General features: G+C 36.9%; 1 protein-coding gene across 1 annotated transcript in view; it reads right to left on the minus strand.

The window, feature by feature from the left end:
- USH2A (usherin) overlaps nt 1–25,516 on the minus strand; it is a 676,313-nt gene that overhangs the window by 256,239 nt on the left and 394,558 nt on the right. The window contains exon 38 of the mRNA XM_026517347.4: nt 15,491–15,670. Within this exon, the coding sequence (XP_026373132.2) occupies nt 15,491–15,670 (180 nt within the window). The remainder of the gene's footprint in view (nt 1–15,490; nt 15,671–25,516) is intronic.

Genomic DNA, 25,516 nt, shown 5'->3' on the forward strand with positions numbered 1-25,516 from the left:
GCCCAATAAGAACAATAGTTAAAAAAAAACTTAGTTAAGAAAACAAACTATTGCATTTTACAATTAGAATCAGTATTCTTTCTTATAGTGCCACTGAATCTACTCTTCTAGGATTTCAAGAAGTGAAGTGATCTTTAAATAGCTGACAAAATTTTAGTCATTTAATGAAAGAACGAGAGGGGATTGGTCATAAAAGTCATCTTAACAATGGGATTGGATCTAATATTCAAGTTGATTAATTAATTACTCAGCTAATAACTAGATCTATTCTCAAAACACAAGATTGTGTAAGGGGCATCCCTTACACCTCAGTAGGCCATTCATTTCACATTCTTTATTAGGGAGAGTAAAATAATGGTCATCATCAATCCTGATGGACTTCTAAGTCCTGAAAGACTTCTAAGAACTGATTTCAGCTCATGAAGTAGTCGAAAATTTGAGAATAAAAAATTGACACTCATTTGACCACAATAATGACTAATAACTACGTCATTAAGTTCATGTGATGAAAATCTGTAATCAGGATATTAGTGAGTTATTTGTTTTAAGTAATTTAGGCACACAATTGCTATCCAGTGTAGCATAGGTATCAGCAAGTATATGGTATTCATACAAAGGAAATTTGTCAGTTTCAGGCTTACAGACTTGGCGGAAATTAAGACGTAGAAACAAATGTATTAATATTAATAACACTTCTTTAATTTATATGTAGCACAAATTAGAATATCTACTACTTTTGACCAACAGCATAGTAATCAAAACATAGCTTTGCCTAGAAGAAGAAAGCATAGGTCATCCCTAATTTGCAAGAATCTTCAATTAGTAATTTAAAAAATGATTATTGGGTATATTGCACAGACATGACAGGATCCTCCTTCACCTTAAAAGTTTAATCGAATGCTTCCTATATATCAGGAATCAATAGACACTGAAAAGTGGGGGGCTAATTTGTTGCTATCCAAATCTTCTTACATACAGTGGGAAGGATATAACTTCGCAATGCAAAAACCAATTATTATGTGTCCAGCATTGTATTACATTCTTTGCAAGCATTTATCATACTTAATTTTCTCAGTGTCAACTTTATGACTACTATTTCTCCCATTTTATGGAAAGAAAAACCTGAGGCAAAGTATGATTGTATCACTTGCTCACAGTCATATAGCTAGTAAGAGGAGACATTAAGTTTTGAACCGAGTCTGGTTGATTTTGGAATCCATGCTCTTAATCACTAGGATAATTTGCTTGTGTGTGAGGGGGTTACAGATAAATAGAGGAGATATAGAATACGTACTTTCATGCATGTTTTATCTTACATACTATATTTTTTCCTCAAGCAACTTTTAATCTTATATTTTTTCTGGACAAAGAACTTGCAAATGTTATTTTTTTTTCCTAAGAAAGAGAGCACTGACAAAAAGGTAAAAGTTAACTTTAGATTATCAAGAATGTTTCACTGTTCATGAAGCCTAGCTACATGAGAAGAAGTTTAGTCTAATCCTTTCTGAGAAATATATTTAAATCTTACTGATTTCAGAGTAGCCTATATCCATTTGTCAGTTACAAAATAACTGGCGAGTGGATGTTTGGCCATGTCAGCATCAGACAGAGTAATAGAAATTACTGTATGTTTTATTAAAAACCTATTTTTGTCTCTCTCTCTTTTTTATCCCAAACTCTAATTTAGTTGTTGTTCCCTTAGGTACAAAGTACACAGTTCATAATTCATTTGATATAAAATGTCAGTTTAGATTCTTGCCTGTCTTTGATAAATGAGAAAAAACATGTACATTTCAATTTCCTCAATGCCAGAACTACCAGGAACAACCCCCTGTTGTGCTTCTCAAAGACCTTTGTGTTAAATTAAACATCAAGATTCTGAAACTGTGGGGAAGGATATTTCCAAGACAGAGAGTACAAGTACATGAGACAGAGGGAGACAGCTAATGCTTTTCCTACCAGTCGAGTGATATCCCCCAAAGAGCACCTTTGATCCTCAAATTAGTCCTCACTTATAATTTAATATACCACAACCAGTCTGCTGTTTCCTTACATTTAGCTTTAAAAAGCAGTTGTTAGAATCATCAAGGAAAATAAAAATTTAGATGCTTAGAGGTTGGTTTAATTTTCAACCTAAATAGTGATAGGTTGTATATATTTTGTGCTTACTATGTATCATATTTTATATTCTTCAAACAAATCGTCAAGCACCTACTTCTGTACTCCCCTGATCTTCCGTGTGTATACATCCCTTGTCCCCTGTGAAAACCCATTGAGGGTGGTGATGGGATTATGAACTCCCGTTACAGATGAACAAATTGAGGCCTAGAGAGGAGGTAATGTCCTCGAGGTCACACAATCAGTACATGGACACTCTGGGGATGGCAGGTAGTGGTTAAGTTAAAATTCAGATAGTTGGAAAGACACTGCAGCGTCTGTGCTTAACAGATGCACAATTTAAGAGATGGGCTCACTTGAGCCTTTGAAGAGTCAACTGTGTGAGCAAGATTTGAGCCTTTTTGTGTGGCCGTGGCCTCTACTACAGACTCCGATGAGGCAAGTGCTCCCCTCTGATGGCTCAGAGGACATAGAGGGTCATTCCTATGACCGCTCCAAGGATCCTCTTACACACTCACACTGTTCACACTCCTGGGTGCTCCAATATTCCACTTGTGAATAAATGTCATCATCTGACTGTTGTGTTTTTAATCTGATGTTCATGGAAATTTTTTTTTTAATATAGGGAGAAAGGATTCATTCACCCTTCTTTTACAAATATAGGCTTCGTTGCTCTCTTTCTTTCAATAAAGTTTTTTTTTTTTATTTTCGGATATTAACATTATTAGATAAATTCAGTCTCTCTTTATAAGAGTGCAAATTATATACAATCAGAAGATCACATCTATTCATTTCCCTTGGGATACAGAGGGCATTAACACAAAGAATTCAATTTTAATATAGGCCCAAAGAAAGGACAACTTAGTAATTAGCAATAATGACACCACTGTTACACACTAATGTTTTGGGTAAATGTATTTGAACAAGTACTAATGAGATTTTCTGTTTCATACCTATACAAAAGCCTCTGCCAACAGAAAAACAGATCAGAAAACTTAAATTTGTATTACAAGCCAAAGAAAGACGTGTAAATGATAATGCACGTCACTGGAGTACTAAAAGTTCAGAAAGAGAAGTATTTTCAGAAAAGTGAAATGAGTTCTCCTAAACAAATAAATAGAGGTTATTTCAATATTCTTTTCATCTAATTAGAATTCATCTTAGAAATTCATAGGCAAATATGAAAGAAGTTGGTCAAAATACTTGCTGGGCAAGCAAATACTTCTATCCTTGCTGGGGAAGGATCATCCAACTGGTTAACTTTTGCTATCTATTCAGAGTATAGACTACATAATATTGCTTTTGCTGAATGCTTCTTTATAAGCCTGTAAAAATATCTGTTTTAACTGAGTTCTTCCCCCTCTCATTAGAATGTCAACTTAAAATGCATGGGTCATGTTGTTCATTGAGGGAAATTCTCCAGTTCATCAGCAACAGGTTTTGAACACCTGGTATTTCACCCAAACAATACCCTTGGAACTCTATTTGGCACAACAGTAGAGTCAAGCCACATCTTCGGACGCTTGTTGACTAGTGGAGCCTAGAAATCTGTGCTATCACTGTAAGAGAGGATGTGAGCCATCAGTGGAGGGTACTTCAAATGAAAGAGCACAGTGCCTCAAAACCAGGCTTCTGGCTCTAGGTTTGAATATGGTCTCTGCCATTTACTAGTTGCATGACCTTAACAAACTAGTTGCAAGACAATCTCATGTATAAATAGGGATAATAATAGCACTTCTCTCAAAGAGTGTGTGAGAATTAAATGAGTTAGTATATGTTAAAGAGTATCTGCACCTAGTAAGTGCCATCTAAGTGTGAGTAATCATTACAGCAAAGATTCACTATTTTTATCAAATAAACGATTACATGATCTTAATTGTTCAGGCAACTGGAGACTTTATCAGCCTCCTCGGTGGAACTGTATTTGTGAACTCTTAGAAGGAAAAATCTCAACCATGAATGGTCTAATAGCCAGCAAATCCTGGAATTCAGGATGAAGATGTAACTGACTTGAGGAACATGTTTCAAAACCCCACAGCGGAGATACAGCCACAAGACGCTCATTAAAGAAAATTCCCCAGAGGGAAGAGACTCAGGTTTTAGTTACGTGGAGTTCCTTATAACAGATGTTCTGTGAAGGAATCGAAGAGCAGAGGAAATTTAGCTGACAGCGTCTTCACAGTGGGGCCGATTAGTGTTTCTCAGTGTATAAAACTTCCTGCCTGTTGCTTTCTGGTGCCACAGGTAGAACTCAACATCTGGAGTCAGTTATCCATGGTATCTCTTCCTGTCCCATTCAGGGAGACTGAGAAACAGGCCAGCTCCCTTATACTGGGAAGACCTCCGGCACTGAGAATGGAGCTTCTATATTTAAAGCCAAGTTATGCATAAGCACCCGTTCCACCTATTTTTCCCTTAGCAATTCTGTATCTCAATTGCAAGTGTGACAGAATCATAGACAAGATCACATCATATTTTTTTTCTTCGAAGGTATTCTAAAGATGATCTAGTTCAGTGGTTTTGAAACTAGGGCATGCATCCAGGTAGGCTATGCATCCAGATTAAACTGGGGGCGGGGGAGGCAGGCATCTAATAAAATAGAGATTGTGTGGCCCCACCCTCCAAATTTCTGATTCAGAAGATTGAGTATGGGGACTCTAGAATTTGCATTTCTTTTTCTTTTTTTTAATATTTATTTATTTGAGAGAGAGAGAGAGAGAGCACACAGACAGGGGGAGGAAGAGAGAGCAGGGAAGCAGACTCCCTGCTGAGCAGGGAAATGGGCTTGGTCTCAGGACCCTGAGACCATGACCTGAGCCAAAACCAAGAGTCGGATGCTTAACTGGCTGAGTCACCCAGGCGCCCCCAGAATCTGCATTTCAAACAAGTTCCCAAGTAATGCTGATACTCCCCTCCCAGGATCACACTGTGGAGACCACTGGTCTCATTCAAATCTGCCATTTTAGTGGTGAGAAACCAGCATCAGAGTCAAGTGAAGTTACCTAAAGCAAACCTAATAGCTAATTGGTGCAAGAGTCATTGCTAGAGCTCAAGGCTCAGAGATGTGAAAATAGAGAAGTGTCTCAGAAAATCGCTACATGAAGTGGCTTTGAAGAGGACCTTCAGAATGGGGTCAGCAATTCCATAGTTTTAGTCATTATTATTTCATTTCACCTCAGGTATGCTTCCTGAGGATTCCACATCTGACAGCTGAAACAGAAGCCAACACGTATATTGAGTCACCAGTTTGGTGTTATTTTCAAGGAGCTAAGAGGCTTATCTAAATGCTCTCTACTCTTTTTCCTTTCTCTCAAGCATCTTGTGCTTTAAACGCTTTTGTTCTCAAGTGGCAAAAACCCAACACATACAGGCTTAAATAATGAAAGGGGTTGGCTCTTATAATAAAAAATCTAGGGAATCAGGTGGTTTCAGGCAGAGCTGGATTCAAGGTGTCAAGAGATGTCTCCAGAATCCAGCCTACCTCCTTCTCTCAGATCTCCTCAGGTTTCTCCCATGTTGGCTATATTCTCAGAGTCCTTGAGGAGCAAAATGACCTGCAGGAGATTCAAATGAATTCCAGATTCAAACACAGAGCCCAGCATATACGGCTGTTGGCTACTGATTTCCTGGATCACCTACCTCTAATTGAAATATCTATAATTCCTGAAAAAAAAATCACTGTGGTCAAGGGAATATGATGCTCTCATTGGCTAGACTTGGTGATAGAGGGAAGGGAAGGGAAGGGAAGGGAAGGGAAGGGAAGGGAAGGGAAGGGAAGGGAAGGGGGAAGGGGGAAAGGAGGGAGGGGAAAAAAGAAAAAGAAAGCAAGAGAGAGCAGATCCACTATAACTCCTTTATCTACAACTATTCATCCACACATTTTGTCCTTAGCATGGATTTAGACTCTAGTAGATAAGCATGATACACACATATGAGACATTTAAATAAAAATGGAAGACAGTATAAGTTCTAAAATGATTGTTGAAGGGTAAAGAGAAGGATTGCTCTCATAAAGTATGCACTAGATACCCTCACATTTCTAGTTTCACTTGTCCCAGTTAATTAATAATCATGAATATCATAGTGGCTGCAGTGAATTTGTTTACTGTTGTCACAATCTATTCTTCATTAAGGTTTTACAAAATCCTAGAGCCTTTAGACTCTGGATGATCTATATCCCTTTGTAGAGATACAATAAGGATATTCGTGAAGTTCCTAATGAATGAAAAGTAAATATGGTCTTTAAGTACTTAAGGTATATTAAGAACTTGTCTCCTTTTGTAAAAGTGTCTATACAGACAAGTTAATGTTCATAGAATTTTATGCAAGTCAGGCATAAATTCTGTCTTGATAACAAAGGTAAAAAGAAAGAATAAGATATTATTTTTAAAAAATAAAGCAGAAATTTCTTTAGGGCACTATAAGAATTCAAATAAAACTTCAAGTTGCTTTCAAACTGCAGAGCCAGTCAGACAGACATGATTTTTTTAACCTTAAAGTTATAGATAACCTTTATACCAAGATAAAAAAACAGAAAGGGGAATTGTACTTATTCTTTTTAAAAAATATGATTTTTAAATATCAGTGGAACTTAAAGAGATAATACTTCCCACCTCTCTCCCCTGGTAAAGTAGGAAAAATGTGATTTCTTTTTCTTTCTTTTTTTTTTTTTTTTGGTCTCTCTCTCTTGCCCCAGGATGCTCTAAAGATAGCACTTAATTGTGTGTGGGCGTGTGTATTTCTACACAAACCACAGGAGAGTATGCAAATGTGGGAAGCTGGCAGCCCTTTGCTGGAGGCTTGTTGAGTCCATGGTAAGCACACTTCAAAGTTCGCTTCCATCTTCTCCATGGCTCAGAAGTTAGTCCCTTTCTAAAGTGTTTTTATAAGGAGGAAGCTCATTGTCAAGATGGTGAGATGCAAAGTGAGGAAAATTTCACAAATTATGATATAGAAATTTATGCTTCTCCTTGGATTATGTCATGTAATTTTACAAACACACATGCACGCACACATACACATACACACACACACAGAAAGAGCAAAGTGAACTAACAATTCTAAAAAATGGTTAAGGTAAGATTTTGCATGAAAGCATCTGACAGTATGTTTGAGAGTTATAAATACTTCGGTTCTGTTCGCATAATATTCCTGGAATTGAACACAGGCTAAATGAAATGGCCTGGTGTATGTTTTCAAAAGTACACTATTTATTTTATTAAGAATTTAAATACTATTTATTCATTGAATCTGCCTACTTCATTACTTTCAACAGGTTGGTTTTCCCAGGAGGAAAACAGCACATTTGGAAGACATGCACAGTGGTACATTATGCACGACTACTCTAAAATGTGTGTGAGCTGAAGGCAATATAATTCGTGACGCTTTTCATATACTGAAGGTAAAGACAAACCATCTGTTTACACGGTGGAATGTTGCTGTTTTAAAGAACGCTATGTCTCACAATCTTGTATCTTCATTGTGACTTTTACATCAGAAAAGGCAGTTAATCTCATCCTTCCTTGGACCCGCCTGAATAAGGTAATAGACCATCTTAGCTTACTGTTTATTTTGGTTTCTTAACTACAGCTTATTTTAAAGATTTCCTTTCCTTTGTATTCTCTTCATTTTTAAGACATCTCATGGCCAACTGCACAGTGAAGTCTCTACTTAAACATCTTGCAAATAACGTGGATCCAAAGCAGATGAAAACCAGAAAACACGTGCTGGTGGAATCCTTCTTTGCACACTGCAAGTAAACTTTTACAATTTTAGTACTGTTAATTTCCGAAAAACACAAAAAAGTAGCATCTTGGCATTGTACTAAATAGAGATGTCAGAAAGCCTAGAAATAGTTTGTAGTTCTCAGTGCTAAATGAAGGCTGTGTCAGATAAGGCAAGTGTGAGATAAAATGGAGTTTGCCTTTGCAATTCTTATTAGTTTTTGTGGGGTTTTTGTTGTTGTGTTGTTGTTTGGTCTCTCCCTGCTCTTTGAGCTTCTAATTGCTTCTAATTCTCTTAGAGATTTTGTCATAAAATGATACCATTCTCCTTATGGCTGGTCCATAGCATTACTCACACCACTGCTTTTAAATGGTCCTAGGGATTTCTATTGAGAGGAGAAAAAAAGGAGAGAAAATTCTGTACTTTCCTCTAAAAACTGAAGGAGAAAAATAAATTCACTGAGCAAGTCATGCCAAAAATTTCAGACTCAGTTATTAATCAACTGAAGGAATATAATCAATGATTTCTTTCTCTTTTCTTTCAAAGGCAGATCTATTGTTATGTGTAACCTCAGAGAAGAATTTGATAGCACTGTCCCCTCCCTGCGGGAGGTAGACAGCGCCTAGGGTGGATCATCATTCAGCTCCCCTTTTATGCTTTTCCTTTTCCCCTCTGGTATACAGTAGGTACTCTCTTTACCTACCTACTCTTAACTAATTCACTGGATTAATTTTTTAAATTTCCGTTTACTCTAACATACCAAGATGGATACTCAACTACTCTGGTTCAAGGGCAAAATTTTGCAGCTTCAGTATACTTTCTAGGAGACTTCATTTTATTTTCCAAAATGGAAAATTTGTATAATCACAAGAAATAATAAAGAATAGTTGTATTAAATTGCTAGTTTTTTGGGGGGGTTGTCACATAGTAATAGATACATGTAAAAGCATTCCAGTGTTTAAATGTCTAAACAAAAATTAATTCTGTACTTCAACCTATGAAAAATCAGTGGCTAACATATTTTAATTATTCTTTTAGCAATATTATTGAGCAAACATTATGTTTCTTTTCGAAAAGCAAAGATTTCATTTAGTTATTCAAAAGTGCATTGTCTGAACGACTACTAAGCTTTCCTAGTCAATGAAAAATGAAATACGCTTTCAATTTCAGGATTCAACTTTTTAAAAAATATATATAAGGAAAATTAGGAAATGGTGAAAAACATTTAGCAAAAATTTCAAACTCCTCTCTTTTGGCTAGCATTAACAAACTTATGAAGCATTTACTTATGAATAAAATATACATATAATGGAAATAAAAAATAATCATAAAATTGTATCTAATAAGTGGCTTGGTATGAATACAGAAGAGATTCTATTAAGAAAAAATGTGCTGCTTTTCTGCCCACTGAAATCCCAAGATAACCAATGAGAGCTTGAGGTAAAAATCATTTGCACGTTATGATCCAGAGGTCATGGAGGGAGATATTTAAGCTATTTTAAAAGGAAAATTACTTTTCATCCTTCTTGCTTTACTTCATCATCCAATACACATCACAACCAGCCCTTAGCAGGGCTACTGGCCTGTTGATATTTATGTCAGTGCTCTGAGAGGTAAATGTAGGAAGAGATTGGGATACAGGAGGACAAAATGTAGGAGGTCTCCCCAGAATGTGTAAAGACTCTGATTTTCACTTGTCCCCCCTTTAGGACATTTTCCAGATTTCAGAGGTAAAAGCCTTCTGCACACCTAATTCCAATGGTGTTGGACACCAGCCGGATGTCTTATTAGTCAACTCAGTTCTGACAGTATCTACCTGGAGATAATTTTGGAATCCCACAGGTTAAGGATTCAGTCCCACAAGTCTGCTCCCTCTCCCCACACACATACAAGTTGTCCCCTGTGCTTCTGACAAAACAGCTATAAATCCGAGGTTCTCATGACCCCCTCCTTAGGTTTTATTAATTTGCTAGAACAGTGCGCAGAACTCAGGAAACCCATTTACTCACTAGATTACTGGTTTATTACAAAGGATATAACCCAGGAACCACCAGAAGGAGGAAATGCATAGGGCAAAATATATGGGAAGGGGCTCAGAGCTTCCATGCTTGATTCAAACTGGCCATTCTCCCCAAATACCCATATGTTCACCAACCTGGAAGCTCTCTGAACTGTGTCCTTATGGGTTTTTACTGAGGCTTCATTACCCAGACATGATTGATTAAGTAGCTGACCACTGGAAATTAATCCAATCTCCAGCCACTCTCCCCTCCCTGGAGGACAGGAGGCAGGACTAAAAGTTCCAACCCTCTAATCACCTGCTTGATACCACTGGAAACCAGCCCCTACCCTTAGGAAAGGTCCAAAAGTCACCTTAGTAACATAGCAAAAGACACCTTTATAGCTCTCATCACCTAGGAAATTCCAAGGGATTTAGGAACTCTCTGCCAGAAATGGGGACAAAGACCACGCATGTATTTCTTCAGAATCACAACATCACAAGAGGCTCAAAAAGAGTCTTAGCAGTGAAATAGAACAAAGAAGGTAGCAAGCACCAAATATTTATCAAGATAGCCACTGTGCTAAGCACGTTACACACATTGTGTTGTTTAATCCTCTATCAAGTGGGATTGTCACTGAGCCAGTTTTATGGATGAACAAACTGAGGCTCAGATATATCTGTGGGTTGCTCATAGTCACACAGCCAGTGAGTGAAGGAGGTGGATTCAAATCTAGGTTTGTCGGATTCCAAAGTGTATGCTTTTACAATGTGCATAACTATTAATTCCAAATGGATTGCACTCGTTTTATTTCACTGTTGCTTTAGGTGGTGGAAGGTGGAGCTGGAGGTCAAGGGAAGGAGAGACAAACTCAAACAAATTCTAAAACAAACCACTCACAACCATTTTGCCTTTCTCAGTTTTTGATTTTCTAATAACCCACCTTTGGAAAAGAACCATGTTTCTCAAGCTTAGTATTTTTATGAAGTCTGTGGGTTATAATAATTCTCATCAATTTGAAGGCATAAATGACAAGTTATTTACCATCCTAGAAAACCAGATTAAGTTCACAAACTCAGGTGGCTCTGAATTCCTTTCACTGTTACAATAAAACAGTTCAGAGAAAGATAAATAGAATAAGATTATTCCTTTTGGAAAAATATAAAAGTTTCATAAAAAATCTGTTTCTAGCTCGTCAGTATGGAATTTGTCACTAATCATTTTAAACTATGCCCTTTTATGCTTCTTCTGTCTCTTTTAGCTTCCTGAGTAGGTCTTTGATGTAACAAAGACAGTTTCAGACAAGATTTCAGTTCATCTGGAAAAAAAGGTTTAAGTCTGGAGGCAAAATGCAGTGTATTTAAAATTTATATACTCTATAATGCCTTTGTTCTGAACTTGAAGATCCTGAAAAACTTCTAAGCTTCTTTGCCTTCCTCTTCTAAGCTCATTTGTTCTTCCCTTGCTTATTATCATGCAACTGTGACTTTAACTGGGGGGCGGGGGGGGGGGGGGTTTCCATCCTTTAACTACATGCAGAGTCATGGCTGACCCTTTCTGATCAATTGCCAATCCATACAGGTTTGACTGATAAAAGAGCCAATTAGATTTAAGCAAATTAAGGGACATCACCAATGTCAACCACTTATTAAACTGAATGCTGAATTCCATGCATACAAAACACTAATGCACTGAGCCCCATTAAGAGTTGAAATCCTAACCCCATTAGTAACTCCAGACCTTGAAGGGGTAAAGGTCACAGGAAAGTTTCATATTTATGGATTAACATTTGGATTCCGTTTTTATTTTTTTAATTTTTTTCCCTAGAACTCTTGAACCTTCACTATAATGCTATTCAAGAGCTCAGATTAAATATATTCTTCATTTCTATGAGTATCCTGTTGCTAAATATGAGCATTATGTTATTACAAACAACCAAATAATATAGTAGTTGTAAAAATAAAAAAACCTGAGCACAGAAGTGGGTAGAGATATGCTACAGAAATGAAGGAAAAATAACCCCCCAGACTCCTCCAGTTAACCAAATAATATTTCAAATGAATTTTTTAAATAAAAAGTGTGATTGGAGTTTGCCACTGTACATTTTTGTGCTGAGCTCTTGGTTCCATGATCTCACTTGCCTTAATTTCTATTTTCAAAATAACTTGTGTTTATCAGATTGTTTAATCACATACGTTTTTTGCTTGTTTAGTTGAAGTTGAGTGCCTTATTTTTTAAATAAAATTAATTTTCTTGGACAACACAAAAGCAATGAAACAGGGAGATCTGATGAAATTAACTAGGGTTTGAGATCAGATCTTGTTAGACTGGTTTTTTAAATTTTTTTTTCCAGTTTTACTGGGGTATAAACTGCATATTCATCATTATTTTTTCTCATCAGAAAAATAGAGAAAACTGGTATTGAATAAGACATTTCATAGCCATCAAATAAGAGATGATGTACCAGGGTAAAATTTTGTGTATGCTGTGCCTTCCCTCACTTCTATTTCCAAATTCCTGTGTAAACTGTCCATTATTCTATGCTTACCTAGTAACCACCACAGAGCTGCAATCGAAGAGCAATGGGTTGGTGTGATTTGAGAATATTTCTTAACCTCTGATCTCCTGTCCTCCTTATAGTCTTGGGCTCCCAGTTACATCGGCATGGCCACGGTACTCCTACATTGGACAACAGGGTGCAGAGGGCTCACATTCTCCATAGCTGGTTATAACAGAAGTTTGCTCAGGTAGAAGGAGGAGCTTACAGTTTAAAACTGTTAATTAAGTTATCTGGACTGACTGATTCATTCACTCACCAATTATTCATTATGCACCTACAATGCGCCAGTGTGGTCCAGGCACTGAAGATCAAAACCCAACTATGAAACAGTCCCTGCTGTGTAGGATCTTATAACCAGTGATTGTGACAGTCCCATCAGACAGGCCATTTCACCATAACGTGATTGTACTCTAGGACACCTATGGGCCCTACCTCAGCCTCAGTTGGTAAAAGACAACTTTCTGAAGGACCTATTTCTAAGTTGAAACCTTAAAAATGAGTCGGACTTGGCCAGATGTAAGGGGTCAAGGCAGTTTTCCAGACCACATTTGATAGCAAACATTTGATCAAGAAAAAAATTAGCATTTCTCTTTTGCCCAAACCTTCTATTATTATATTTTGAAACTACAGAGAAGAAAACATAGCTAAGTGTATTATCATTACAAATCTTGCATAATCCAGCACTGAAAGATAGTAGGAATTTCACATCACCAAGAAAGAGACCTAATACTGAAATCGAGGAAACAGCAAAAATGGTAACAATCCAAATATCATGGAAAAGTAAATAGCATATAGAACCTTCTCTGCCCATAAGCTGGTTCACTTCTGTACATCGGTTCATTTATTATTCATTTCGGTATGAAGTACAGTTCACTGGACAAAGGCATGGAAGATTTCTTTAATAACTCTCAGTACTAATTTAATTCTACTTAAACACACATATTCTAGTGAATGCCACATGCTTATCAGCATGATTTTATGTGTAAATCAGGATAATATGTTTTCAGATCATTAAGTAAAAGGAAGCATGAACTAAAACCTATTTAATCAATGAGGTGTCACCTTTAAACTGCCACAAGGTCATAAAAAAGATAATTTCAAAGCTATAAGTTTCCTAATTGTAATCAACAACAATCTAATGATGAAAAAAAAAGTATGTCTTAATGGCTGCAATAAACTTGAGCAAATCACTGTCTGTCTTTGAAGACATTTTGCTTCCTCTTTTGGTGAAGGGCTGTCTCCCAAATTCTGGATTTCTGAGTTTAGAAAGTGAATAATTACATCATGCCCAGAGAGTATGGGCCTGAAGAACAGCATGATAATGGCATGAATAAGCATCCACAGAGTAGAGGTAAAAGTAAACTCAGCAGCTGACTTTAGTTCGACGGTATTGTTAGAAAGGAAATTTTAGTTTCTTCCTGTTTGTGTAATATTAACTCTTCTACTAACCACTGACAGATACAGGCACAGACTATATGCTGAGTTAGCATTAGAAGCTTGTTATTGTATATATACATGCACACGGAGATATTGACCCTAAATTATTAGGCATTCCTAAGCGTATGAACAATGAATTAAGTTGCCCTATTTTATGAATGTGATGTAACTTGCTGTAAATTACAAACCATCTAAATCAGTATGAATGCCATAAAAGAAATATATAACTCATTAAATTCCTACATATCCTGTTAAGAAGGTATTGCTACGTAATTTAAAAATCTCCATTAAAGCACTAATTACTGTTTAATTTCTAAATGTGAATAGAGGGTATTATGTACTAAGGTATAGAGTCATCAAATGTTTTATCCTTTCCAGCATGTTGAGTGAGAATAAAAAATGAAGATATGAATACCTCATGTTTCTTTTCCTGATTTTGTTTTGTTTTAGTTTTTTGGTCTCAATTTTTAAACAAGCCCCTATCTAAATTCAATCCCTTTTTATTATTGGTTTATAAAATACGACACTGTGTTGTTCAGCGCCAACTGTCTCTTTCAAGCATTCTTAAACAATGTGGCTTCTGCCATTTAGAGTTTCAGGTGTTTTGGTAAACATCTATTCATTAAGTCTTATAATGTCATGAAAGGTAGATAACAGTGGTTTTAATGATACAGCAGGTATTAAATCTTTCCTTGGGAGAAGCATTCTATACAAACCACAGATTAACTCTTCATCGTCCTCTCCTGATGAGGCTTTTGCTGCCCTTTGTGATGAGAGAGGTATTTATTGAGCCCTGCTGTTTAATGACATACAACACTCTTCCTTCGTCCAGAGCACACTGATTTTTGAAGCTGAGCTGCAAGACAGCCATAGGGTATTCGGGAATCTATTGCCTTTACTATTTTCAGAAAACAGACGTTCCTGAACACTCCATTGAGAATTACGATCTTATTATTTTGAGGAATGCTTCTTTGTTCAAGGGCTATCCATACCTGTCTTAAGAGGGAGTTTACTTCTTAGCAATTAGTCCCACAAATAGTTAAAACAAGGGTGGAGCTGACTGCAGATCAAAATAATAATTCTAAATAAGTTAAGTCAGTTGTTTATACAAATAGTGAAAATAAAAATAATCTGGATTGTTTCACCTTTCACATATCAAAGTGACAGTATTGAACTCTAATCAATAGGGCATGGAAGTTAAAGTTTTTCAAGTCTTTGTGAGTAGCTTTCCGTTTCTATTTGTTGCACACTGCCCTTTTTTGGCAAATGGAAAGGTATAGATATATAAGGGTCTTCAAAAAACCAGGAATGCGAACCAAAGCTCAAACTGAAAATATAAGTTTTGGATCTAAATGAAGCCTCAAACAAAATTTCCCAGTCTTTTTAACACGCAAAGCAAGAGATACGTGTGTATGATAGATACCTCTGCATACACACAGAGCAAGATGAAAGCAGTCTCAACAGAACAATAAAAAAATCAACAAAAGGGTCTCAACAAAATAAAACCACAACCCAAACAACCAGAAATATGATGAGCCTCTAAGTTCTAAAAAAAAAAAATTAATTTTCACAATAAACATGCACTCAGTGGAGACTTAAGTAGTAGGGCATTTATATGAAGCTATGTAGCCAATGTTGTTCATAGACTTACCCCCTGGTGGCATTGCAAATGTTACAGGATCACTCATCAAGCTGCCTTGGCTATTTGAAACATTCACTTGTACAGTATAGTTAGTAAAAGGAACCAACCCCTCGATGAGTACCCAAAGGTTGGTCTCTTCACCACGGTGCATGACTTGTGTGCCATTCAGAAGAGTGTAGTTATTATCTGCTGATAAAAAAGAAAATTATGAGAATTAGTGTATATTTAAGAATTCATTCATTCATTCATCTCAGTGATCAAAATAACTGAACTGTTATTCTTTTTTTTTTTTTAAGATTTTATTTATTTATGTGAAAGAGAGACAGCCAGCGAGAGAGGGAACAGAGCAGGCGAGTGAGAGAGGAAGAAGCAGGCTCCTAGCCGAGGAGCCCGATGTGGGACTCGATCCCGAAACGCCGGGATCACGCCCTGAGCCGAAGGCAGACGCTTTAACGACTGCGCTACCCAGGCGCCCCTGAACTGTTATTCTAAGATAGCGTGAAGCTCTTCACAAGAATCACGCATGTAAGGAAAACCTCGACATGGATATATTAATTGATCCCAAGATGGATTATTTACAATTGTTTGAGGGTTTTTTTTTTCTCATCCTTGGATTTTATCTGATGTGCAGACTGGAGGAAATCACACTGTTTCCCCCATCTAGAACGGTTCTGCGTAAAAGAATCACCATCAATGTACCGTCACTGAGCTCCACCACCAACCACTGTCCTTCTAAAACTTGAGCAAACCAATTCTCAAAATAGTAGCATGTCTAAGATACAGGAAAATACTGCTGCTTGGTAACAGGGTTTGATCTCCCTCTTCCACACAAATGAATTACATTCAAGGTTCAGAAGAGTTAGAAATTAGGCTTAAAACAAGGAAAAGGGTACAACTGAAAATCCTGTCCTAACATTTATTTCTTTGTCTACGTTGGACGCTTCCCTGAAAACTTTACATGAGGTGAATTTTTCAGAATACTGCTGAAATTCAGTAAAATTTAGTTATCATTATTCGTGAAACACAGAAGAGCCATTAAGTATAGTAATATTTACCTCAAATAGACTCTTTTCTTTGCCAAAACACTTTTATTGTATGTCTCTTTAATCTCCCCCACATGAATTCTACAAATATGGGCAAATGAATAAAAAACACACATGGCGTTGGACTTTAAGGGGAAAGCATATTTGCAAGCTCTCCAGATAATAATAAAATCTTTATTGGTTAAGTGTTTAAAAATTAAAAGATGGCCACATACTGAAAATGATTTGCATTGTACGATAAACAGAACAGTTGCAATATTTACAAAAAATATCATATTTTGACACAGTTTTGTAGCAGAATATGGTGCAAGGAAAAGTATATGAATTCAGTTGTCAGAAAGTTCTGTACTTGAGCCTGTCCTTTTCATTCTTTTTTCTTTTTTAAAGATTTTATTTATTTATTTGACAGAGATAGAGATAGCCAGTGAGAGACGGAACACAAGCAGGGGGAGCGGGAGAGGAAGAAGCAGGCTCATAGCGGAGGAGCCTGATGTGGGGCTTGATCCCGTAACGCCAGGATCACGCCCTGAGCCGAAGGCAGACGCTTAACCGCTGTGCCACCCAGGCGCCCCTGTCCTTTTCATTCTTGAGGAGAGTGCTCTTTGCTAGGTTACTCAGTATTTCTGAATCTCATGTTTTTCATCTGTGAGCTCAGAATGATAATATTTTGATTGCATTGTTACTATGAAGATTAAGTTAGATCATTTCTTTACATTACCAAGCACGTAACAGGTATTCATCTACAGCAACTAGGAAGTGACTGTTTTTGCCGTAATACAACTGATACATTCCAAAGTACACAGCAAGTGATTAAGAATTATACACTCTGTATTTTACTTCCTCCATAGTAATTACCTACCTACTAAATTTTCCCTCTCTCCCACCCAACAATGTATATTAATCAAAATTCTAATTTTTTTTCAATGAACAAAACATTAATCACGTCTGCTACCACTAGGTCATTGTCCCACCACGTTATATGTCAAACTCTATAATTAATAAAGGATCAAATGATGTGAAAGATCTCATATCTAGTTATGAGCATTTTCATGAAATGTGGGTAAGGCAGACAAAAACTTTAAAAATACACAAAAAATTTAAAAAGATACTTATAATAGCTTTAGGAAGAAGGATGTAGCTGAAAAAAAAATTATTGCTGCAAAATACATAGGTATAAGTTAAGTGTTTTCCATGACCAGAAGAAATCCCTAGTGTCATGCAAGTATTTATGACTCTGAACTTGAAACTGGCACACAGGAGTGGTTTATTCCCAAGGGAATAAATGGTACTTAGGGGCTAACACATGGGGATAATAATTTCTGTTCAGTTTTAGTAAAACAAAATAAAGATATGTTCACTGCTTGAGATTTAAGTTCCTAAAATGGAAATAGACACCACAGATGTCTATGTGGAACACATATCAACAAGAAGTTCTGAAACCTGAAAAGTAGCCTTGAAAAGACATTTCCAAATGACACTCTGTTAGCACTCACAGGTTCTTTATAACCAGTCAGCCTGATTGGACAGATTATTGACTCCAACTGCATGCAGAGAGCAGGCTTTGCTAGGTTCTGATAACAATATGCTCAAGATCTACAAGACATCGTTCCTGAACTCAAGAAACCTGGTTAAGATTTGGTATGAATCCCTTGTAAGCGCTGTCGAAGAAAAATTACATTATCCGCATCTGCAGATTTCAAGTTTCCATAATGTCTAACTCCTTGGAAGCATTTTAAGTCACAGCTGAAACAATTGCTGCTGTTGTCACATACCCAGTTGTTAAATTTCAAAAAAGTCAGCTTATCCTGTGAGACCCAGGTAGATGCTCAAATGCCTCTGGAGTCGTGTAACAGTGCACACCTTACAAAAAATTGAAGATTGCAAAATAACAATGAAAGTTCTAAAATGAAGCCAAGAGACTACGATTTTACAAATTTCAAGTCAGGTGCAAATGAAAGAACAAGGAGTTAACATCTATGATTATAATATTGGTGAGGGGTTTTTCCCTTATATTTTGTTTGTTTTTGAAGCAAATTTCTAGCTGTAAAACAAACACTTTTGCTAGCTTTGAAAATGGCATGGCAGGGGCAAATATATTAAATTCCACTTTATTCTAAGTTTCCCAGATAACATTAATACATGGTAATTATACAATTAGTTGTAACATTAAGTTCTAGTTATAGAACAATGATTACTCAGTAATTATAAGAAGTATATAATTACTCAATAATTATGAGAAGTATGCAATTACATAATCATTTTGCTCAGCTCAAAAAAGAACTTGTGTATCTCCAGGAACCACACAGCTGAGTGAGTCCAATGCTCCCTTACCCCCGCTAACATCCAGCTCCATTCATAGGCCTAGAGCAACCGACAGGATTTCAACTCTTGGTGACACTCACAAAACCCCTGAATCAAAACCGAAACCGGATTCACAGATTTGGGCTCTTTCTCCACTTTATTCTGTCTTCTCTTTCTTCCTTTGAACTTGACCAGTTTGAGTTCTGAGATCTTGGGGGGAAATTCTTAAAATGCAGGTCCTCAGATACCGCCACCCCCTTGAGATGGTCTCGCATTACTGCTTTTCACTTCATACACTTTGTTTTCAATGGGCTGGAAAATGCAGCCCTGTTGGTTCAGCCTCAAGAATCAAGCTAGAAAATGCTAAAATGATAAACATTTCCCATCACAGGTGACCATTTCTGTCTGGTCTCCCTCAGCGCTGACCCTATTTGTAAGTATAAGTGGACGGTGCAGGCCCAGTTAAGCGCCTGTGTTCTGGAACCACAGCTCGCCGTCACCCTGCCCCCAGACACTCCTCATCCACCTCTTTGGCTGTGGTCTGCACCACTGGGCTTTAACCTGGGGTCACACAAAGCACTCTGCAGATGGGGTCGTTTACACTTGTGTTCCAGGGTCCACCTACATCAAAATCACCTGGGGTTACTCACTTCATCAACATCCACAGAGCTGAATTCCGCTCCAGACCAAACAAATGAGACTATTCGAAAGAAGGGCCCAGGAATCACTGGGGAGTCTTCTTAAGCACACAGAACAACTCATTTTAGGGTTATTTAATCCGTGTTCAAGCTAGTCTTAGAGTAATGATCAAAATTCATTTCCTCTGTTTCCCAAAATAATTAGGTCACTTTTGACATCCTTGTTAATGATGTCTTTAGACTCTAGCTTTGAATTATAAAATGTTTAGTTTATTAGTGAAATAATGCATCTTCAGAAACTATAGAGTGGACTCTTAAACCAGATCTATCTTAACAGACTAAAAAATCTAGTAAATTGTTCTATAACGAACACTTACATATACATAAAAATTAATGTTAAAATAAGTAGGCCTTTTGCACACCAGAGAACCATCACTTCAGGATTTCTGATAAGTATTGCTCTCTCTCCCTTTCAATCTCACCACTGAAGATACAGGGGAAGGAGAGATTGTATATTGTCCAACATCATGCATCACAAGCAAAAAAAAAAAAAAAAAAAAAAAAAAAAGAAACAAGTTTTGTGTAGATCACGTAAAATTTTCAAATAAACTCCTAGATGCTGCCTCAGGATATTCTACATTCTAAGAAGTTAATTCATTCAGTCCTACTTTTCTACTTTATTTTGAAGAAAAAAGTGTTAAACTGAGAAACAGCCAACATAAATCTATGCCCAACAGAATTTACTTGTAAAGAACATTTTCTTAGCTTCAGATATGAAATCTTACAAAAATGTTAATAGCATTCATGCCCATTTTCTAAGGCTAAAAATCTTACATTTAATGTTATTTTGTTGAATAGTAGGACATTTTCTATACAATTATATTTTTAGGCAAAAACCGGTGTAAATAGATACATATGATCCAGGGACGCATAAATGATTGCTATCTCAGGAATATCGTCCTATGGGGTTCTCCAGATTGATATAACATAAATGGGTATCCTTTCCCATTCGTGTTATAATCATTGTCACAAGAATTTTAATGCACCATATATTCCATAATTTTTTTTTCCTCTGTGCTGTACTGCTCTGACCTTTTCAATATTCTATAATTTGACTGGCTGGCCATTTCGGTTCTCTCCTTTTTACAGCCTTATTAACTTGTGGGAAAGAGGTGAAATGAACAACCAATCAGAATACATAATATTGCAAAGGTCAGCGTAGTCTTGTACAGTATCATCACACACAGAAGACTGTATGCCAGGCATTAACATCCTGATATCTTATTCATGTGACAAAGATTGTAACAAGAACAGAAAATGGCACAACATGAATCCATTCTCATGACAAAGATTATAATGAGAAATGACAGCGAACAAACCAAACTGATTCTTGTTACCTTGTGAGGATTTTCCATGTCAGACCTGGTCCTGCTTTAAGTTAGCCTTTTTCTGAATCCAATTACACCTTAAGGTAGGAAAGGTGTTAACTAATTTTCCCACTTCTTGCTGTAAAAAGAAAATGCTATATTTTCCTGGTATTGAGGTCTCAATTTTAGTGTTGCTCAGCTCCATTTCATTATCACAGAATTCTGCCAATCCCCAAATCAAAAGACATGGGATGACAAACCGCAGATCTGGGCAAAGTGGTGAATAAGGCCTTTAATGTGAGCTAATAATTCTAGGTCACTCTATAGCATGTATTAATATTTAAGTTACTTTTATTTATTCTTTCTGAAGTTATTATTTCAAATTATTTTACCCAAAAGGCAAGTGCATCCTCCCAACTCCATTATTATCACAGATATTATCTTGGCAGAGATCTGAACAGCACTGGGCATTTGCTCCTTTTTAAGTTAACATATGGTTAAAGGGACCTATTCCTGGCCTTAAATTGTTGCCAACATAGGAAATATTTATACATGCATACTGACGTAGCTGTCTTCCCCACAGAACATTTTGAAAGAGAAAGAAATGAGTAACCTGTGAGCGACTCAGGGCCCTGAGAAGGACAGTGCTCTATTAATGCATCATATTTCTTACCATTATTGTAATTACTCTAATGTGATTTTTAATTAGTTGTCATCTAGTAAAAGCTGTACTTCTTTGATTCCTCTTTAGAGTGGTCACTGTGCTAGAATGACAATTGGAGTTCAGGGAATAAATTCACAGAATATTTCATCAACTCACCAAAACATGTTTCAGAAACCTCTGCCCTGAGTCTGTGCTCGTGCAGGAGCAATAAGGGCTCTGTAGATACTGAGGATTTTTGTTTCGTTTTTGTTTTTTAATGTGTGGGCAAGACTATCACTAATGCTGTACAGTTACTCTTCCAAATATTTGAAGTATCATTTAAAAAAGTCCTTTGGAGCATGATTTCTTTTCATCAACTTTGCTTTATATACCATAGTCAGGTTTTCCTAAATGGATCTCATTTTGTTAATATCAGAAAAGAACTGTGTGTGTGTGTGTGTGTGTGTGTGTGTGTGTGTGTGTGCAGATAGATTTCTCAAGAGTAAATTAAGAGGTTTGTTATGATCGTGCTAAATTAGGGAAGTATGGTCCGTTTTCATCAACTATGTTATACTCTGAAAAGTCAGATTTTTTTTTCTACTTTGATTTACATTTTTCCCATTTGGACAAAGTGTTAGTTTTCCAAATGAATCAACTATTGCCATTATCTCAATCAGCCAAGAGCTATTTGGGAAAATATGCTACCATGGAAAGTGATCTACAGCTTCCAGAGTAAATACTGGACATGAACATGACTAATTGCTTAGCAGAAGCTGCTGTTTCCTTTTGGAATTCTAGTAGAGCCTTACTAAACACACGGACCATGCTGAACTTCTAGTACTACCATGATCAAATGTATAGCTCAACAATCATTATTGATCACGGAGCAACTTACCACCAATTCTTAATGAAATGCTTACAATTTTCTTTTTAGTTACTTAGATATGTATGCTTGAAACAGATTCTCCATTAAAGGAAAACATCCATTTGGGGTGAGAATTATATCATGTTTTGTGGTGACTTCTGCCCACTTTATCTGTTGCAGTCATATAGTCCTGTGTTCCTGTACTGGTTGTCTACTGCTGTGTAATGACATTACAAGCTGTGCAGCTCAAAACAACATAGATCTTTTATCTCATACTTTCTGTATGAGATACTTTCTGTGGGCCAGGGGTGTGGGCATGCTTAACTGGGTCTTCTGCTCAGGATCTCAAAAGGTTGCAGTGTTGGCTGGGACCAAAGTCCCTTCTCAAGGCTCTACTGGGGAAGGATCACCTCCAGCTCAGGTAGCTGTTGACAGCATTCTCTTCTTTGCAGGCTATTGGAACTGAGTGCCTCCGTTTCCTGCAGGTTATTGGCCCTCAGTTGCTAGCTGGTTGTTGCCTACAAATTGCCCCAATTTTTTCCCATTGGGTCTCCCCAACATGGCAGCTCGCTTTATCAAAGCCAGCAAGGGAGCTAGTCTCCCAGCAAGATGGGTTACAACCTTAGGAATGTTGTCACAGAACTAACATCCCACCTTCTCTGCCATAGTCTATTGGTTAGAGACAAGCCACAGGTTTTGACCACATGATAGGGGAAGAGATTACACAAGTGTGAATACCAGGAGGTTGGGATAATCCTATGTTATCTTAGAGTCTGCGTGTTACAGTTTCCAAACTGTGAAAATGAATCACCTTGCTGAGAAGAGAATTAGGAATAAATTGTGAACTGTCAAAAGTTTATGTCTTTTTGGAGAAAAATGGATAAAATAGTATGACAGAATTACCTTTCCAAAATACCTTTTCCAAAATGGAAAAAAAAAAAAAAACCTAGGAGAACAAAAATAATAGGACTAACAAGAACAGCTGAAAATCCTGGAGCAAATGTATAAAGGTAAAGGAACAAATTAATGACATTAATTTTGAAACCTCACAACAAAAGAAGGATACAGTACATTTATGCTCAGAAAAGCACAGTTCCTAACTCTGCTCCTAGAGTAAGGAATAAAAACCAAGCAAAATCCTTGGAACTCTTACTAATCTTCCCCAATCTAAAGGGAAATGAACTGAGTACAGTCCACAGAAATAGGAAGAATGGCCATTCTACTGACTATTGTGCTGTGTTGAGGGAAGAAGCTGGTGTTACTATGAGTGGTAGATGAATATGAATAAATGGAGTGGGGGGGTGGGATTTCAGAGGAGACCGAGAAACTAGATCCCCTAGAATTCAGCCCAATGCATTTATCCACATCCTCAAATTTGCTCCCATTCCCTCCTATCTTCACCCCAAGGCTACAGACAAGGACATTAATAACAACACCCAGTTCTCAAAGCTTAGGTTGAGGAAAGACTAGCATCAGAAAGCAAAAGAAGTGGCCATGCTCAGAACAAGAGCAAAATCTGCGCAGAGCTGCCCATACAAGGCACACGCAAAATAAATTTTAAAAAAGAAATAACATACAAATAGCCAAAAGAAAAGATCCCAACATAAAAAGACAAAGTAACCATATGGCTGTGGGGAAGAAAAATGATACATATTACCTATACAATGAAAAAGAATATTGCAAACCAGAGAAACAAACTGGAAATTAGAAAAAAAAATCATTAAGTATTTCATAAAGTTAGAAAAAGTAAAGAACACGAAAGAAACAGCTAAAAAAGAAAATCAATGGCATATTGGAAAGCCTTGAGATAATCATAATCAATGCGTAAGAAAAAAATCAAGAGATTATAAAAATGAAAAGAAGATGATAGATATATATACACAAAGAAAATGATCAGAAATATAACTAGGATTTTGTTTTTTTTTAATGAAAGGATAGCTGGAGCTCATATGGACACTGACTACAGGGCTCAATTAGATGCTGCCACCTGGGGACTACAAAGCTTGATGGAATGAAACAGTAACTCAGGTCAGTCAGGAATTCCTCTCCGTGTCTCTAGAATTGTTGAGAATGCAGAAGCAGAGCTAACTGTCCAGGGTCACTGAGTGGTGGTGCTGCTCTGGGAGTGAGGAGGGGTGAGGTGGGGGGGAACAGGGCAGGGGGCGGTGAGGCAGGGGTCTGGAGGCCAAGCTGGTCTGGGCCAAGCTATTTGTGGTCTCCACACAAGTCTGACTCCACAGCTTTCTGACAACTTTTTTGAAATGCTCAGTTCTCTTGTAATAATTCATTTTTGCCTTAATTAACCAAAATTGTTCCTGTTGTTTGCTACCAAGAAACCACTCATGAATTGAGAGAGGTTGGAAATGATGTTCTGCATTTGTTAACATGGGTTATTGACAGGGAGCGGAATTCACTGTCAATATTCTATACTACATACATTTTAAGTTAGCATAATTTTTGAAAATCAAAAGCATCATGAAGGAGTTAAATACACAAGGAAAATACATAAATCGTATTTAAATTTATAAATAAATTATAATAAAACCAGGGATCCACAAACTACAGACTACAGGTCAGATTTGGCCAGTTTCCTGTTCCTGTAAATAAAGTTTTATTAGAACACAGACACTTATGTTCTAGGTATTGTCATGCTACAACTGCGCAATATTGCCATATTGCCTGCAAGGTGTAAAACGTTTACTATTTGGTCCTTTAAAGAAAAGTTTCACCTCTGCACTGAATAATTAAATCAACTACCTCTTTAAAAATGTGCTGCCTTCCTGTATAAAGACAGTCATTGCCAATTTCTAGATTGATTTTCTTGAGTAAACTCTTTTTAAAGAATGGAACAGTGTATGTGGAAAGAACACTGTATTGACAGAGCCCTATCTTATGCCACTGCACTAGTCTATCATCAATGCTGTGAATATCTTTCATTATGCAGCAGTTATACATGCAAATTAGGAAAGGAAAAAAGCAGGAAGAAAATCTTTATAGACAGTCCCTAATTCCACATGCCCAGAAAGTTTGTAAATGGAAATCCAAGTGCATGGCTTTGACTACAGGGATAGCTGCTGTTCTGAAGGCTTAACAAGAGTAACTGAAGAATAATTAAAGACTCTGGATGAAAGAAGGATGGATTTGCTGTTTCAACTGCTTCTGAAGGACTTCTTTTAAA

This window comes from Ursus arctos, unplaced genomic scaffold (genome assembly GCF_023065955.2).
Source record: "Ursus arctos isolate Adak ecotype North America unplaced genomic scaffold, UrsArc2.0 scaffold_2, whole genome shotgun sequence".
In the NCBI taxonomy this organism is placed as follows: Eukaryota; Metazoa; Chordata; class Mammalia; order Carnivora; family Ursidae; genus Ursus; species Ursus arctos.